This window comes from Podarcis vaucheri, assembly GCF_965113315.1.
Source record: "Podarcis vaucheri genome assembly, chromosome: 4".
Lineage (NCBI taxonomy): Eukaryota > Metazoa > Chordata > Lepidosauria > Squamata > Lacertidae > Podarcis > Podarcis vaucheri.
The window spans coordinates 74,445,183-74,464,201 of record NC_138762.1 but is presented as its reverse complement, the minus strand read 5'-3'; the positions used below and the strand labels follow the sequence as shown (position 1 = coordinate 74,464,201).

Genomic DNA, 19,019 nt, shown 5'->3' with positions numbered 1-19,019 from the left:
GATTCTTACATTGCAGGGGGGTGGACTAGATGCACCTACCAACTTTATGGTTCTATGATTCTATTATAAGGAAAGCATTAGGTGAAGTATTAACTCAGCTGGGTTATTTATTGTGCGTGTTATTCTTCATGAACCTTAAAATCACCATCAGCAAAACATTTTGGCAAGGACCTCTCTAGGGTTCAGTGGGCCTGTTTAGGGTGAATTATTCTTCATGCACCATCAAAAACATAAGGAAGTCACCAGAAGCAAAAGAAAGCGCTCCATTATACTTCCTTGTGCAATGGGATTGGAAGCGAAAAAGGAAATTCATGAAAGACTGATGCAACACTCCTCATGAGAACAACATATATACCCTCGCTTTCTCAGTAAAGCACACTTTGCAAGTGCACTACCAAAGCTTCTCTCAACTACACATCTCTCTGAGCCCATATGAGGAGGAGGTAAGAATAACACTCATCAGAAAAGGGGCTACATTCACAACCTTTACGACAAGCTTGGTGGAGAAGGGGTGGGCAGCAGCAAGAGTAGTTCCCGTAACCCCACCACCCAATCCCTATCTGCTAACCTTCCATATGCTAAGTGCCCAATCCCTCCATCAGCATGGCAGCAGTCACCAGTCCTGTCCCACCCCAGGTCTTTGCCACTCTCAATTCCTCCTCATCAAAGTTCAACCCCCCCCTTCAAACTTCCATTGTTTTGGCCCTCCAGAATATTCCCACAGACCCAAACAGGTGCTTCAATCTGTTCTGTCAGTCTCAACATCCCTGCCATCCTTCTGGCCTCAAACATCCACACATCCACCAATCCTCTAAGCTGCCAAAACTGTTCAGTTGCAAGTTCTACACTCTCTGTACCCTTAGATTGCAGCAGTTTCATGTTGGGGAAATGCTTTCAGGTTCATTTGGTCCTTGCTTGTGGGGGGGAAGGTTACTGCCATGTTCTATGAGTATTTCTTTCCAAAGCTTCATTGCTCACATGAGCAGTCCCCATCAATGTATTTATTTATATTCAAATATTTATAAATGACATTTTCATATAAAAGATAGCAAGCACAGCAGAATACTGGGGAGGGGAACACATGATAAGAAAACTGCCTGGTAAATAATCTATCATCTGTCTATCTGTCTATTTGTCTATCTATCTACCTATCTTATTAGCCAGCTCTAACAAGAAAGAACATTTTTTAAAAAGCTGAACTTCAGTATTGCATGTCCCATTGAGGGAACATTGTAGAACATTAAAAAGAAACCCTCTTTATAAAAGCTACTGAACACAAAACACAGTAGCCATCAGAGTTGCTTTGTCCACAGAAAGTCTGCACAAAGTCTTTCATTTATACAACAGAACTCCTCCCCTTCACTCCTTTCCTAACACACCCCACAAATCTGTTCTGGAGGCTTTGCTAACCCTCCAACCCAGATTTGGGGAGAGCACAGGAAAAGGGAAGGCAGTTGTGTTACACAAATGAAAGTCCTTGCGGCGTGATAACAGAATGGCTTTGCAGAATACCACTCAAAGGAAAAATGTACCAAAGCAATGAAATAAAAGAAATCCTCCTCTTTCACTTTAGGACTCATTGCTCCCCACTTTTAAAGAAAAGAAAAATAGCATGGTAGCCACTCTAGGATTTGCTGACACAGTTCGGCTCATTGTTCTGTTGTACTCTATTTTCTACAGAACCTTTGGACAGGAGGAGGGTAAGTATATATTTTCAAGTTGATTAGCAGGTTATATTGCAGGTATTAATATTGCAGAGATCGAAGTGGCTGGGTGCATAAGAACTGACTACTTTTGGAAATAAACATTGTCCAATCCCGTAAAAATATTATTCAAAGCTTACTTGCAGAAATTTTTCGAAAACAGAACAAAATACATCAAATGATACATCCAAAACATCCGTGCAATGTCTTGTGCTGTCCAGCACAGGCTCAGCATCTTAGAAATGAAAGATAATTCCAAAAATCCAAACTGTATCTCTGTTCCACATTCTAGCCCCCAGTGGCCTTAGCCTATGGATGTCTTGGTGATCCATCTACATCCTTTTGTTCTTTGTGGCATCCAGAGAAAGGCTAAAAGCCACCATTCTTTCAAGATGGTGATTTTACAACTCAGTAACTTCATCACATGCTCAAAGGTTACATTCAGAGTAACAGGATACATTAGAGAAACAGAAAACACTCAATGGGTAATTATTGTCCCATTTAGGATCTTAGAGTACTTTAGAAAACTGTGGGGGAAATCCAAATTAGAGATACACATTTATCCATTCTCCATGTTAAACTATCATTAATACACAGGCATTTGCTCATTTCTGTGTAAATAAAACCAATTACTGTATACTTAACAGATGATACCGGTATACAGGTATATGAGTCATTCATTCCTATACCATCATGTTTGAGTACAGAACTGCTGCTAGGGTATGCATAACTCTGGTGACAAGCGGTGTGATATGGGGTTAGCATTCTGACCTCATATTGATTGAATTTAGAACACCCTAGGGTGAACATTGGTAATGGAACTTGTAGAGAAACGCCACTTGACCTTAAAAAGGAAACACTTTCATAGAATCATAGAAATGTAGAGTTGGAAGGGACACCGAGGGTCGTCTAGTACAGCCCCCTGCAATGCAGGAATAAGAGCTGAAGAATCCCTGACAGATGGTCATTCCATCTCTGGTTAAATGTCTCCAGTGAAAAAGAGTCCACCACCTTCCAAGGTAGTCCATTCTATTGTCCAACAGCTCTTGCCATCAGAAAGTTCTTCTTCATGTTTAGTCGGACCTCATTCAAACTTATAGGATGAGCACATTAACTTAAGGTTACCAGATTTTTTCCAATGAATCTAGGGACACTTTTCAACCAATGGATTTTGTATGGGTACTGATTTGTAAATCTGGCGACTGTCCTTGGGAAACGGGGATGTCTGGTAACCTTACATTAACTCTTCTCAGAAGAACCCATGAAGGCAGTGGCGGAGCAAGCCGATCGGGCGCCTGGGGTGGCGAGCGTGCCCTGTACCCAGGGGCGGGGCCAGCCGGGACAGGACGCTCTGCAGGGCCTCCAAGGAGTCTGCCTGCCTCCTCCCACTCAGCTGCCCTACAGCTGAGGGGGAGGCAGTGGGCAGACTGTTTGGGCCGAGCGGAGCCTGCGGGTGCCCAAGCCACCGTGTCACTTCCAGGAGAGACGTGTGGCTCGGGAGCGCTGCAGGCCCTGCAGTGAATGCCACCCAGCATTTTGTCACCCCCCTCAGTGGTGACACCTGGGCGGATCGCACCTACCCGCACCCCCCTTCCTTCACCGCTGCATGCAGCTACTCAGACTCAGAACCAAACTCATGCACATGGATGACACATATATGAGATGGTGATAAAAGTACTCTGAGCACTTCAATGCATGTTACTAAACATGATCTTTCCTAATTTTTCTCCCCAGGACTGGAAGGGACATCAGCTGAAAATTTATCCTGTGTCATTTACACAGTTCATGTTACCTCAATGGATTGCACTTGGGAAGCTGGCAGGAATGCCCCTAATGACGTCCAGTATTTTCTCAACTTGATATATTTGTAATTCATTTTCATTTGTTAAACGGGGGTGGGGAAGGGAATGGTTAGAGTATGCTACTCCTGGTTGGACTTTTAACAAAATATTTTTGCATGCAGCGAAAACGATGGAGAAAGCATTGAATGTCCCCAATACAAAAATAATGAACTTGGAAGACATGTTGGGTGCCATTTTCCTAATATGAAAGTTCCTGAGAATCATATTACCCTCCAGGTGACTGGCTCAAGCAAAGAATCACCAATTCAGACTTTGGATCACCAAGCCTGGCCTTTCGATTATGGTAAGAGAGGGTGGAGTATATTGGTTTACTTTTTTCTGCCAGCAGTACTAGAAATTTTGATATAGCTATAAATCTGGGATGGGAAAATGTGGCCTCAATATTAGATTCTGACTCCCATCGCCACTGATCACAGGTTAGGTTGGCTGGGGCTGCTGGGAGTCCAACCACATCTGGAGAGTCAGATGTCGTGCAACCCTGCAATAGGCCTTTAATTTAAAATGCTTGTAAAATTATCATTAAACAACCTCAAAAACATATCTGACTGCTTCTACATCACAGCTTTTCAGTGGCAGATACACCCACTCCCATCCTGTATCCTTGCATGACCTCACACCATAACATTCCTGGCTATAAACCTGGCCACACTCACCCATAGTGTATGGGAATCTAAAATATTTAAGAGAGGGATGGAAGACTGACCACTCTAATGCCCTTGTAATCTCTACCGTCAAGTAAAAGATGGGTTATTTCATTCCAGAAAAACTTGCCCCACCGCAATTTATCACTGTGAATTGTCGTGAACTGCTATTGTATTGTAAAGTAGAATGGAAACGTCCTCCAACTGTTACTACAAATGCAGATTACTGTTTTAAGTACCAGATAAAGGTAAGAGGCCATTGTGGTTCTCTTCGTTGAATTGTTTTTTGTCATCTTTGCTCGTCCCATGTGCATATTTCAATTAGACATCCAAAGGGGGGGGGGGGAAACGACCATTTCACATTCTGAAATTGTTATGAGTTGAATAGAATCCAAAATGCAGCAGTCTGATTGGTCCTAGAACAATGCAGCAGTATGATTGGTCCGCAGGAGCCACCCAATCCAGCTCCAGGTGGAAGTGAATCCACAACCTGATTGGCCTACAGGAGAATCCTGGAATTAGCCAATCACGTGCAGCCCATTGTGTAAATAATGTATATAAAGCAGATATTTGGGGGGAACTTTCATTCCTCCTCACCACTATGAGCTGAATAAAGAGCATGAAATCCACTCTCGGCTCCGAGTATATTTCAGAAATATGTCCAGCTTTCAAATGTATATAGAATTCAGTTTTGCAGAGGACCCAGTACTGCTACTCTGGGATTGGTGAGGCACATGAGGAATCAACAAGATTCAACAAGATGGATGGGCTAAGAGAAAAGGGTCTAGCTGCAGTGTAGAATTACCATCAGCAAAATGCCCCAAGCCAATCCAGTTTGTCATGTCAAACAGTGGAGCAAAGAAAGGATTGGGAGGAAAGTTAAACCATCTACCCACAAGTAAGTCACAGATACATGTAATCAATTGCTGTTGACAACTTTTGCCTTCCTTGCTGATTAAAGTATCCAGCTGAATTTGTGAAATCAAGCATACTTTGAAAAAACCACAAAGAAAAATTGACACCAGTACCAACTAAAAATGTTACCTTTTTCCCTTAAGGATGAACTGAGAAATGGAATTATAACAGTAAGTATTGTTACTTTATATAAACACTTACACATGGGGGAATGAATTTAGGAATGAGACAGCCACGTGTATGTTGCCGTGGGTTACATACTGGAAGAAAAATTGGGTATAAATGTGCGGTATGGTAAAATTTGGTCACAACATTCTGAAATAGGGCCAGTCTAGAAGTTCTATCTAGGTGTCTCCCTGTTTGTTTTGGTTTTTTAATCTACTTTGCTTTCTGATGTCTTCTAATCTGGGTTAAAGGGGTGCGGGTGGTGCTGTGGGTTAAACCACAGAGCCTAGGACTTGCCAATCAGAAGGTCTGCGGTTCAAATCCCCGTGACGGGGTGAGCTCCCGTTGCTTGGTCCCTGCTCCTGCCAACCTAGCAGTTTGAAAGCATGTCAAAGTGCAAGTAGATAAATAGGTACCGCTCCGGCGGGAAGGTAAACGGCATTTCCATGTGCTGCTCTGGTTCACCAGTCATGCTGGCCACATGACCCGGAAGCTGTACCCCGGCCCCCTTGGCCAATAAAGTGAGAAGAGCACCACAACCCCAGAGTCAGTCAGGACTGGACCTAATGGTCAAGGGTCCCTTTGTTGTTGTTGTTTAGTCGTTTAGTCGTGTCCGACTCTTCGTGACCCCATGGACCAGAGCACATCAGGCACTCCTGTCTTCCACTGCCTCCCACAGTTTGGTCAGACTCATGTTTGTAGCTTTGAGAACACTGTCCAACCATCTCGTCCTCTGTCGTCCCCTTCTTCTTGTGCCCTCCATCTTTTCCAACATCAGGGTCTTTTCCAGGGAGTCTTCTCTTCTCATGAGGTGGCCAAAGTATTGGAGCCTCAGCTTCACGATCTGTCCTTCCAGTGAGCACTCAGAGCTAATTTCCTTAAGAATGGATGCGTTTGACCTTCTTGCAGTCCATGGGACTCTCAAGAGTCTCCTCCAGCACCATAATTCAAAAGCATCAATTCTTCGTCGATCATCCTTCTTTATGGTCCAGCTCTCACTTCCATACATCACTACTGGGAAAACCATGGCTTTAACTATACGGATCCCTTTACCTTTACCTAAAGGGTCCCTTTACCTTTACCTAATCTGGGTTAATGATAGATGGCTGGTGAAAGAGGAAGAGAAGGGAAAATCTCCCAGGGTGGGAGACTGGGAACATATAGAGGGAATCTCCCAGGTAAGAGCTGGGAGGGTCCACCCCCTACTGTGTGAGACAAAGGTTAAGATATGCTTATGAGAGAGGCGTTTGTATTCTCCACCCATTTCTATTTCTATTATTTCTATTATTTCTATTATTTCTATTATTTCTATTATTTCTATTATTTCTATTATTTCTATTATTTCTATTATTTCTATTATTTCTATTTCTATTATTTCTATTTCTATTTCTATTATTTCTATTTCATTTCCCTTTTTTCTTTTTATTCAGATTATTTTGCTTTTTAATGTATGGCATAATGAAACATTTTAATAAAAATTTCAAGGCAAACCCCCTCCCCACAAGAAGGCTTGGGAGAATCACAGAAGTAAGGCTGTGGACCATAGTTTGAATTGGCTATGCATACTCAAGTAAATCTAGGAAGGACCACAGTTCTCCTCTCCCTTGCCCTTAAGACAAACATATTGTGACTTTTCTTGAGTTTCGACTTCTAATCTCTTAATAGTAGTTGTAAAACCGAAGAATTATTAATATCCTGCTACTGAGCATATTTACTTAAAAGGCAGCTATAGTGATTTTCCAAGGGGAAAGTATTTTCCTAGTGAGTGAATTAAGGCAGCAGCTTGTTGAATGCTTTTGCACAAGAGAAATAGCCGTCTTTACATTACACAGTGGAATTGGGTGGGCACCACTAATACTATTTAAAAAATCAAATCGTTGAATGCAAATTGGCATGTAACTTCACCTACAAAGGAATAAACCAGATTAATATCTTCCTTTTAAGAAAAAAACTGGGAAAACCTACCACTTGTTTCCAAAGGATAAAGAATATATCTTGAAGCTTCGTGTAGCTGGACAGTATTGCACTGTTGGAGAAGAATGGAGTGACTGGAGTGAACTAATTAAATTTGGTAAGGTTACAGATTTTTCTCTCTCCGTGTTCTTCTTCCTTTGCCCTGATCTCTATCATTCTGCCTAAGTGGCTAACTCAGGTTTGAGAAGTGCCTCTATCAGTTTGGGAAACAAGGCAATCGAAAATGGTTTTTTGCACATTAAACAACATCCTTGGTATTCAGAAATATATATGGGTTTTTAAAAATAATAATAATCATTGTTTAATAAGCAAAAACAGCTTATTCTTCCAGTTTCCAAGATTTATGGAGACCTGTGTCAGGTATCAGGGAATCCGATCCCCCCCACGGTAGGCTGCCAGGAACAGATAGACAAGGAAAGTTGTTACCAATGTCTTTTATTCAATATTCACAGAGAGGCTTAGAAATGCAGCCTCTTGGAGTAATGGCATTGCTCCGAGTAATCTCCACCCCCTCTCTTCTCTCCTCAATCGTCAGCAGCAGCACCCACCCTACGGTGGCTGCTTAGGGCCATTTGCCGCCAAGCCCTTTGCTCTCCTACTTTCAATGTTCACCGGGTTCTGGGAGAAGGAGTGTCTGGAATGCTTTCTAGTAATAATGTGTCAGCCAGCTGTTCTGGCTCTTCCTCCTCCTCCTCCTCCTCTTCCTCTTCCATTATTCCCCAACTTTGCCCCTCATCTGTTTCTGAGCCGTTACCTTCCGCAAACCACTGCTGTAAATCTATACTGTCTTCCTCTTCTCTGGAAGGTTCAGGAAGAGGGAGAAGCGGTCTCCACCATTCCTCCTCTGTCCAGTCCCTGACAACTTGATGCCAGTTGAGTCTACTTACTTATTATTTAATTATTTCATGGAAAATGTACACTGCTTGCTTGTAAATAAAACCTTAAAGCAGTTCACACACACACACACACAAATATTTATTAAATTTTGATACCACCCTTCAGTCAAGGGTCACCGGGTGATATAAAAATATAAAATATATAAACATAAAAATATGTAACATAGTAACAAAGACAGTTTAAAAGGCCATAGATTGTTTAATTAGCCAAAGGAATTTAGTTTGGTCACACAAAATCCGCTCCCAGTTAGTCAAAGCTTTCTTTATCTGAACGGTGTAATTTTGGACCAGAGGGTGAGTCATTTCGTTGATCCTACTGTTTGGAGTCAGAAAATTTCAAATGGACAGTCCCCTTTAACTCCAATGGGATTATTCTAGGGTACAAAGTTTAGAGCTTTCACTTTCCAATAGGTGAAGGCTGCAACGCTTACTTTACTTATATGAGAGCATTCCCCCCTTGCTATTTTGTAACAGAACTTGGTGTTTTGTAACAATTGTCACTGGATTTTCAGGATGCAGAAAGAAACTAGGAAAGAATACATACACCTGTGAAGAAGGTTAAAAACTCAAAAACAATGCTAAAAGATGGATCACATCAACAAAATATTTACCATAGTCATGCAAAGTCAAGAGTTTAAAACTTCTATGGAAACCTGAGACCTGAAGATATAGGGTGGCATACAAATTTATTAATAATAAAGCACTGAGATTTCTTGCTGCAAGTGGTGTTCATTAACTTATGTCTGAGTTCCATCGTGAAATGTATCAGGTTTAACAGTATGCCATAGAGCTCGCAAGTAAATTTGTGATTCTTTCAGAAATATATTTCATATATTTTTGTACCATAATGGAAGATCTGTATCTTATAAAGTTTTCAGTTTCTGTACAATGGATAACCAAGCAGCTACCAATAAAGAGATCAAGAGTTATGCAAACAAAATGTATCTGATGTTTCCCTCAGTGATTTGGAAAAGGGACAGGTTGAACTATTTCTTATATGATACTCACTATTTTCCTTTAGGGACGCGGGTGGCGCTGTGGGTAAAACCTCAGCGCCTAGGACTTGCCGATCGCATGGTCGGCGGTTCGAATCCCCGCGGCGGGGTGCGCTCCCATTGCTCGGTCCCAGTGCCTGCCAACCTAGCAGTTCGAAAACACCCCCGGGTGCAAGTAGATAAATAGGGACCGCTTACTAGCGGGAAGGTAAATGGCATTTCCGTGTGCTGCGGTGGCTTGTCAGAGCAGCTTCGTCATGCTGGCCACGTGACCCAGAAGTGTCTGCGGACAGCGCTGGCTCCCGGCCTCTAGAGTGAGATGAGCGCACAACCCTAGAGTCTGTCAAGACTTGCCCGTACGGGCAGGGGTACCTTTACCTTTACCTTTATTTTCCTTTAACCCAGTCGACCCAAATCAAATAGTTGGTGTGGCTGTCCATAGTACCTATCAGGGGCCATATTTGACATAATGCAAGTTAATTCAACCAGGGTGTAACAGGTGTATTATTTATTTGGAAAATTGCACACCTTAAAATTTCCTTTAGCTATCCTTTGCCAGAACTTTCCTCAAAGTGGGCTCAAAAAGAGCAGGGTGACAATGTAACCGTGTTAGAGGTGAACAGACTGGCAAAATGCAAGACTGCCATTTCTCCATGTCAAGAAAGTGCACAAAGTAAATGGGTTATGTATTTTTGAAAGGTGAACCAAGGTGAGGTGACCTGCCTCAGGCAGCAGGATCCACAGGAAACCTTTCCTTTCAAAATTGTTTTTGCGGGTCTTTGTACTGTCATAAAGAATGTGTGTTCACTTCCTCTTTCCTGGAGGGGAGGGACGTCAATTTGTTGTTTGCCTCAGGTGGGCAAGCCCTGGGCCAGCCCTGTTGAAAGGCAGTGTCCACAAAGGGCCCTGGCCTAACATTTTTTCCTCCGAGGCTACCCAGGGTTTTCGTACCGTCATCAACCTAAGAGAGGTTTAATGAAGCTTAAAAGCTTCATAATATAGCATATTGTTTAGGAGCACCCCATCTCCTTCCATTGGGTTTTTCATACAGAATTTTCCATGCCATGTGTGGATCAAGCATTGTAGATCAAGCACTGAATCAAATGAAGTGGATTAGCTTCTGCACACCTACAAATTAAGCTTTCAAAACAGGTATTTTAAAAGGAAATTCACTTCAATTGCCAGACAGCTTTGTAACAGTCAGCTGTCATCTGCAGATATTTTCATCCATAAAACCACACCGTCAGAGCCAGCAAAATTATGCAACACTGGCTTGTTAAGAGGCTTTCCTCATCAGATAATGATAATCATGCTTGCAGAGAGATCTACAGTATTCTTTAGACTGTGGTGCAGTATAAATATTTTAATCACTTGGGAGTGATCTCTGAGTGTTGTGAGCTTTCAGGGAAACACTTACCCAGGGTTCATATTTCTCTTTTTTATATATAATTTTATTTATACAATTAATTTTACAACATACAAAAATTCAAAAAAAGAAAAACTAAAAAAATCAAACAATGTATCATTTACTGTATATATATGACTTCCCTCCTCCTCTTTCTGTAGTTCATTTTTTATCATATTTTACTGCATTTCCAAATTAAACCAATTTAATTTTTATCCCCTATGTTCCATATACATTTTATTCTACTACTGCACGTTTTTATATTAAGCCTGCTAAACTCTTAATGTGTTTACAATAATTCTGAATATACTCTATAAATGATTTCCATTCTTAAAAAACTTGATCATTTTGATTTCTTATTCTTCTGATGAAAACCAGCAGCGCAATGAAAGGGAAGCGCTGCCACGGCGGCATTTGACCCCGCCCCCAAGCCTCCGCCTGATTGGCTGGCTGGCTGTCAGGGGGCATGGCGCAGCAGCCCCGGGCAGCTGAGCAGGGGCCAGAACACCCCCTGCCAACGCGGGAAATGGCTCCCGCTCACAACTCCTCCCCTCTGGAAGGAGGAGAGGCTTTGCCTTTATAGCTAACAAATAACAAGGCACAGGTTTTGAAAAGGGCAAAATTGGAGCTGTGCTGCTCTGATGATCGGTTTCTGTGGCTCACTGGGCTTTTCGATCACCCACACAGGTCAAGATGTTGTTCCATCTCTCTACTTTTTTCTTTTAGAATGGCCATTGTAAATAGTCATCATGACACTGTCTGTACTTTTCTCACCTTACTGTTTCATAATTCTACCCAGCATGTAGCTACACATCAGGATAATGCTTCATGCATCCGAAGACATGGACTTTTGTATGCCATCTTCCCCATTACAAATGGCCCAGAATTTTCCCCTCCCTGTACTTTCTCCATCTTCATACTCTCTCTCAAACACATACATTTTCTTTCTCTTCCCCCCTTGGCCTGTCTAGACATAAGGAGGTCAGGGTTTTCTTTTCCCGTATCAGAGAAGCCAAACCCACAGACACAAGTTATCCAGAAAGCTTTACCTTCCTCTTCCCCTCCCACACCAGCAAAATAATGATTTTGTGGCACCACTCCTCTCATTAAATAAGCAATTCATAACACTCCAGCTTAATGAAGCCTATCTGGAAATGTGGGGGTGGGCGTAGAGGAGGTGGTTCACATTAGCATGAGATTGGCCAAATATATCCTTCTCAGTAAGCAAGCACAAAAGATTGCTGATAAGTAAAAAATAAGTTTTGGCTGTCTACACCAATGAAATTTATCTGATGGCAATGTTCAAGGGATTCCACAAGGCAAAAATCTGAATCTGTTACTCCTTTAAGAGAAATTGCAGCAGTGCATTTGAATGTCCTGCAGATGTAAAATAAATGCCCCCATGTCTCTATTTTCCTTCATTTTCCAATGGCATTCAGATCAGCTTTTTCCTTTTTCCAGATACAAATCATTAAGATTTCAGGAGGCTTTGGCTGAAATGGAGGCAGTACAGATTACCTTCCCTCACACACAACTGCAACTTTTTAACTATATGGCACACATGACCATCACAAAATAATTAGATTTGTTTCATGAACAATCCTGCCAGTGTTTCTCTCTGTGTGTGCATATCTATCTATCTAATCACTCTAGGACTTTTGCCACCCTGAATACTGCACATCTGAAAGTACTTTGACTCATGAAACGTCTTCCAAACTTCCTAAGGAGATGTTCCATTTAAACATTCTCAGAACCCAGTGCTAAAGCAGTGACCAGTGTATGCTGCTATTCCCAAGCTGAACAAGCACCAGCACTTTGGACAGGAGCCAAGGTCTCAGTGCTGTAGCACAGCACACTCCAGGGCCCCCTTATTGTGTTTTCTGACCAGGCACTTTTGGAAGCTGGATGCAGCTGCTCTTTTAATTTCCTACCATGGCCCCAGCTCTAAGAGTTCCAAGGCATTGTGTATGTTTCTGAGCACAATTCAAAGTGTTGGTGCTGACCTTTAAAGCTCTAAACAGCCTTGGCAGTATATATCTGAAGGAGCATCTCCACCCCCACCGTTCAGCCCAGACACTGAGGTCCACCTCTGAGGGCCTTCTAGCAGTTTCCTCACTGTAAGAAGTGAAGTTACAGGGAACCAGACAGAGGGCCTTCTCAGTAGTGGCGCCCACCCTGTGGAACGCCCTCCCTTCAGATGTCAAGGAGATAAAGAACTACAAAACTTTTAGAAGACATTTGGAAGTTTGATGTTATGTTTGATGTTATGCTTTTATTTGTGTTGGAAGCTGCCCAGAGTAGCTTGGGCAACACAACCAGATGGGTGGGGTATAAATAAAATGATGCTAGACTCAAATAATTGATAGGCACAGTGCCTGAACAATGCCACTGCAGCTAAATATGCCAAGGCCACCTGAGGCAGGTGATACCAGAAGACATTTTGACCAGCCTTTTCCCTCAAACCTGGAGCCAGGCCTGTTCTCAAGTGGAGCTCAGCTGGGTGACAGTTATGGAGGAAAGTCAGTGCACACACCACCTGACTTCCATAGCATTGCCATACAAACTGGGCTGCCAGCATCTGCCTCTCTTGCTCACAACATGTGATGAAGCTGATTGGGGTACCATTAATGGGGACGCGGGTGGCGCTGTGGGCTAAAGCCTCAGCGGCTAGGGCTTGCCGATCGAAAGGTCGGCGGTTCGAATCCCCGCGGCGGGGTGCGCTCCCGCTGCTCGGTCCCAGCGCCTGCCAACCTAGCAGTTCGAAAGCACCCCCGGGGGCAAGTAGATAAATAGGTACCGCTTACCAGCGGGAAGGTAAACGGCGTTCCGTGTGCGGCTCTGGCTCGCCAGAGCAGCGTTGTCACGCTGGCCATGTGACCCGGAAGTGTCTCCGGACAGCGCTGGCCCCCGGCCAATAGATGTGAGATGGGCGCACAAACCCCAGAGTCTGGCAAGACTGGCCCGTTTGGGCAGGGGTACCTTTACCTTACTAATGCCATTACATAGTTTATTCACTAGATGGCACAGGCCTTAGTTGTTTCCTGAGTTTGTTCTCTTTCGCTGCTGTATATAATACAATAATTATTGTCTTCTTCTTCTTTGGCGATCACTTGTAGCCAAGTCTTCCATGAAAAATGTTTTAACAATGAGTCCATAAGTGACTGTGGAGGCCAATTCTGGATCCACACGTTCTTCCACAGTGGGGACATAGGTTTCTGGGCAGGAGTTGATCATGGTAAGGGTTTGCTAAGTATGCCTTCCTCTTAGCACATTTCTCCCTTTCGTCATGGGTGTCTTCAAAGCCCATGACACCTTTGGTAAAGTCTGTTCTCCAGTTGGAGCACTCGCAGGCCAGGATTCCCCAGTTGTTAGTGTTTAAACTACATTTTTTTAGATTTGCCTTGAGAGAGTTTTAAACCTTTTTTGTTCACCACCAGCATTACGCTTTCAATTTTTAAATTCAGAATAGAGTAGTTGCTTTGGAAGATGCTAATCAGGCATCCGCATAACATGACCAGTCCAACAAAGTTGATGTTGAAGTCAATGAAGTTGATGTTGAATTATTGTCCTGCCTTAATGATTGGAATTCCCTCTGAGCCTTCCATCAATAAGAGTTTTGTTGTCACTGCTCCAAGTTGCAGAAGGATGAAAAAAGTGAAGAGAGGTAGGTAGATTCCCTTCTTCCCAAACCACTCCCCAAATTATCAGAAAGTTCAAACTTTCAGCCCACCTTTAGTTTATATACCCAGGGATTTGCCTAAGGCTATCTTCTAGGAATGTAGTTTTGCAGCAAGCATGTGATTTGAAGAGATTTTGAGATTATAATTCCTGCACTACATTTACTCAAGCATTCATGTGTATTTTTTATTATTAGTAGTAAGTAATTTCCATACTGAGATTTGAGTTGATTAGTGTCAGTAAGAAATGTAATTTGTTGCAATGGGATTATTGTAGTGAAATTTAAAATGCCATGTTTCTAGGAGGGGGCAGCAGTGGGAGAGAAAAAATAAGCTGCAAACTAGTTAAGTGTTTTTATAGGTGTTTCTGTATCAACAATGGGTGTGTGTTTTTATTTATTGTTTTAGTTTTGTTTAGTTGGGTTTTAAAAAGTGGGGGGTTGTATTCTCATATTCTGGTACTTGCATGGCACTTGGGCATGAAAACCTATTGGAGAGAACAGCTGCACCATCTTGTGGTGAATGTTGAAAGTCTCACCAGTTAATACGAAACTGTATTGCAGCTTCATAGATACATGGCTGTTTTAGCATTATCAAACTCCTGGAACTGCTTTTAGGGTTTGATTCTACACATAGCAGAACACACAACATGAAGGGGTATTTTTGTAATACTTTAAAAAGCATTGTGGAGGTTAGTAAGAGGAGTTTAATAAGGGGTTGGGTTAATAAGCCTCTTAAGGCACACAGAAAAGAGCCCGAAACAACTGGGAAGACGAGAAGTGATAAAATTGCACATCCATAACTATATCAGCACCAATTGCATTCATTCTGAATTAATGTACTAATAATGAAGTGGGCACGTGTATATGAATAGCTCCAAAGAGTAGTGTTTTATCGGTTTGGGGCCACATTTACCTTCTGCTAATTTGCTTTCTGTGTACAAGGCGAAAATATTGAGATTAAGCCAAGTAGAAAGCAGATTAACAGCTGGATGGAAATACAGCCTTGAAATGCAAAGCTATAGATAGAAATTACATGGAAATTCAGCTTCTTAGAAAGATAAAAACAGGAAATCAAACAGTGGCCATTCAATTAGTTTTGTACTCAGAACTAGGTTTTCTGTAATTAGACCAGGATATGAAGAAAGACGCTGTTCTGTGAAAGGAGGAAAGAAGCCTCTTTCTCATGACAAGTTCGTCTCAGAACAAAAATGAAGCAAGCTTCCATGCAAAGTTACACCCTCCTCTTGCTTTGCATGCAAATTCATCTTCTCTCTTGCCCCACTTTTTCATTCTTGTTGGATGTGTCATTCCCTATGTCCACAGCCTGTGCCGTGGTTTATTTTAGATTCAATTCTCAACCCTAGCTAAGATTCAAGAACAGTTGGACTGTAGGACAGTCCATGATTGGAGAAGGACTCTCTGTCTAAAGGACTCTCAAATGACCTCTATTTGAAAGAGCCCTCTTTTTGAAACACTGTCTGGTTCAAGTCCAGTTTAAAGACCAGTAGGGAAAGCAGGCATGCAGGCCACCTGGCTATCCGCACCCCAAGGTGAGTTGTGTTGTTTGGATAAAAGTAAAAGTAAAGGGACCCCTGACCGTTAGGTCCAGTCATGACAGACTCTGGGGTTGCGCGCTCATCTCGCTCTATAGGCCAAGGGAGCCGGCGTTTGTCCGCAGACAGCTTCCGGTCATGTGGCCAGCCGCTTCTGGCAAACCAGAGCAGCGCACAGAAATGCCATTTACCTTCCTGCCGGAGCGGTACCTATTTATCTACTTGCACTTTGATGTGCTTTCAAACTGCTAGGTTGGCAGGAGCAGGGACCAAGCAACGGGAGCTCACCCCGTCACGGGGATTTGAACTGCCAACCTTCTGATCCTAGGCTCTGTGGTTTAACCCACAGCGCCACCCGTGTCCCATCGTTTGGATAAAAGTACTAGCTAAATTTGCACCTGTACATATATATGTACCTTTGAAGGTGACTCGGAAACTACAGCTAATCCAGAATGCGGCAGCTAGACTGGTGACTGGGGGTGGCCGCCGAGACCACATAACACCGGTCTTGAAAGACCTACATTGGCTCCCAGTACGTTTCCGAGCACAATTCAAAGTGCTGGTGTTGACCTTTAAAGCCCTAAACGGCTTCGGCCCAGTATACCTGAAGGAGCGTCTCCACCCCCATCGTTCTGCCCGGACACTGAGGTCCAGCGCCGAGGGCCTTCTGGCGGTTCCCTCATTACGAGAAGCGAAGCTACAGGGAACCAGGCAGAGGGCCTTTTCGGTGGTGGCGCCCGCCCTGTGGAATGCCCTCCCATTGGATGTCAAGGTGATGGACAACTACCTGACATTCAGAAGACATCTTAAGGCGGCCCTATTCAGGGAAGCTTTTAATGTATGATATTTTAGTGTTTTTTGGTTTCTGTGGAAGCCGCCCAGAGTGGCTGGGGAAACCCAGCCAGATGGGCGGGGTACAAATAATAAATTATTATTATTATTATTATTATTATTATTATTATTATTATTATATTAGCAAAAGTAAATTTGATGGCAATGCATAAGTGCAAGGGGCAGCCCATCCCATTTCGCCGCCTGAGGCAAAACAGGAAAGTGTCCCTAGCCAAAGCCTTGCTTACCCTGCTTGCACAGCAGTGGCTTCCAGGGAGATCTCTCCTACTGCTCTGCATTCCCCAGTGGCGGTAGGGGCAGGCGGGGTCCCTGTGTGGGCACTGCCCCATGGGATTCCACTGTCCAAGATGGCTGCTTCAGCCTGCCTCGTGGGCAGGACAGCCCTGCATAAGTGGCGACCCTTCCCCATTCCTAGTCTTCTGCTGGACCAGTGGGCCAGGAACACTCTGGAAAGAATGGCTTCTGTGGTTTGCTTGTATAAAACTGGAAACAATAAAACTATCCAACATCTTTTTAAAAAAAAAAACACACACCAGGCCTTTATTATTTCTGAGGCTCCTTGTGTATGGCAGCACTCCATTGCCCACCCAGTGTCCTATCACTACCCTGAAAAAAATCTGATTGCATTAACAAAACCTCCCCTCCACTATCATATCCTCACGCCACACCTACTACTAACAGGGGCAGGCACTTATCCTATCTGGAAACAGGTCCTCTGGCTACAGCAAGGGCTGTAGCTTAGTGGCAGAGCATCTGTTCTGTATGCAGAACATCTGGGCTGAGGTGGGAGAGAAACTTGCCCTCAGCCCCAGAATGCCACTGTCAGTCAGTGTAGATAATTCTGATGTAAATGAATCAATGGTCTGGCTCAGTAGAAGGCAGCTTTCTGAGCTCCTACGCTTCTTCCTAACAATGGTTATAATATAAGCTCGCTCGCATAGAAATAAGTATTTTCCACTTAACATGCTCCAAATTAGGTTATTGTCCTGTCTTTGACAGAGTGAATCACTGAACTCCAAGTCAGGGCTCTCAAACCGGCTGTGTCACATCAGAGCTTCTCTATGTTCCTATCAGAGTTCCTATGTTCCTATGTTCCACATCAGAGCTTCTCTATGTTCCTGTCAGACCAGAGGAGCTTTGCTCATAATCCAGCCAACCACTTCTCACCAGTTCCTTTTCTCTTCTCAGTAAGAAAGCTCCACCTTTGCCCTGCTCCCTTCCACGACTCTGTCTGAGGCTTATAAATAAGCCTTTAGGACAGGCATAGGCAAACTCGGCCCTCCAGATGTTTTGGGACTACAACTCCCATCATCCCTAGCTAACAGGACCAGTGGTCAGGGATGATGGCGGGCAGCGGCGGCGGGACCAGTGGCAAGAAAGGGCTCCTTACGAGCCACTTGTCCCTCTGCTGCCGCCTCTGCCGCTTGCAAGAGCAGAGATAGGAGCCGCAGTTGGGAGAGGCACAGCACAGCGCAGCGCCTCTCCCAACCACAGCTCCTGTGCCTGCCCTTGCGAGAGGTGGGAGGCAGCAGTGGGACCAGCAGCAAGAAAGGGCTCCTTTCGGGCCGCTTGTCCCTCCGCCGCCACCCGCCTCACTCAAGTATAAGCTGGGGGGGGGGCTTTTTCAGCATAAAAAATGTGCTGAAAAAGTCAGCTTATACCCAAGTACAGTCATACCTCAGGTTGATGTAGCTTTGGGATGAATATTTTCGGATTGCGCCCCGCAGGTAATGGAAGTAATGGAGTCCGTTACTTCTGGGTTTCGCCGCTCGCACATGCGCAGACGCTCAAAATGACATCACACGCATGTGCGGAAGCGGCGAAACGCGACCCGCGCACGTGCAGTCGCGTGTTACGTTTACTTCAGGATGCGAATGGGGCTCTGGAACGGATCCCGTTCATATCCAGAGGTACCACTGTATATACGGTAGACAGAAATATTCTTCAGCTTTAGCCACATGTTCCCCACTGTTTGAGTCACAGCTGTTTCCTATAATTTCTGCTGCTTCCCACAAAGAGGAAGAGGTCAGTTGGGGTCTATCCATCAATTGTGTAACTGTGTGGTACCACACTACCTGATGTTACGTTAATTTGGGCATGGGTTTTAATCCAGGGAGATCTCCCTAAACTCACGTTTAGAGTAGACACAGTGAAATCCATGGATTTGTTAGTTAATGAGTCTACTCTTAAATATGATTTAATTAGATCCAACCCTATAGTTATGGGAGCGGTTTATTATGCAAATCACTGAATATTTTGTTAAAACAGCTCAGTCTTGTGGTACCTTATAAAACTTAGGACCAAAATAGACACGAAACAGGAGATCCTTATCTTCCCATGGGGTTTTTTGTGGGGTGTTAATAGCAGCTGTGGAAGATG

At 43.6% G+C, this 19,019-nt stretch overlaps 2 protein-coding genes across 2 annotated transcripts in view; one reads left to right on the top strand and one right to left on the bottom strand.

Annotated features, from left to right (window-relative positions):
* Window positions 1-19,019, bottom strand: part of CRLF2 (cytokine receptor like factor 2) — a 41,210-nt gene that overhangs the window by 19,112 nt on the left and 3,079 nt on the right. The window lies entirely within an intron of this gene.
* Window positions 412-9,058, top strand: LOC309531153 (granulocyte-macrophage colony-stimulating factor receptor subunit alpha-like). The gene is made up of 8 exons (XM_082220482.1): window positions 412-443; window positions 1,574-1,700; window positions 3,438-3,570; window positions 3,667-3,848; window positions 4,327-4,454; window positions 5,265-5,291; window positions 7,231-7,357; window positions 8,669-9,058. Exons 2-8 carry the CDS (start codon window positions 1,613-1,615, stop codon window positions 8,716-8,718), a joined length of 735 nt encoding a protein of 244 aa, XP_082076608.1. The 5' UTR covers window positions 412-443; window positions 1,574-1,612; the 3' UTR covers window positions 8,719-9,058.

What these genes read in the sequence shown, in the direction of transcription:
- LOC309531153 (XM_082220482.1), top strand. Translation starts at nt 1,613, where the DNA reads ATGGTAGCCACTCTAGGATTTGCTGACACAGTTCGGCTCATTGTTCTG. An exon ending in AGCCTGGCCTTTCGATTATG is followed by an intron (nt 3,849 to 4,326) that starts GTAAGAGAGGGT and finishes ATTTCATTCCAG; the next exon opens with AAAAACTTGCCCCACCGCAA. An exon ending in GAGTGAACTAATTAAATTTG is followed by an intron (nt 7,358 to 8,668) that starts GTAAGGTTACAG and finishes CTGGATTTTCAG; the next exon opens with GATGCAGAAAGAAACTAGGA.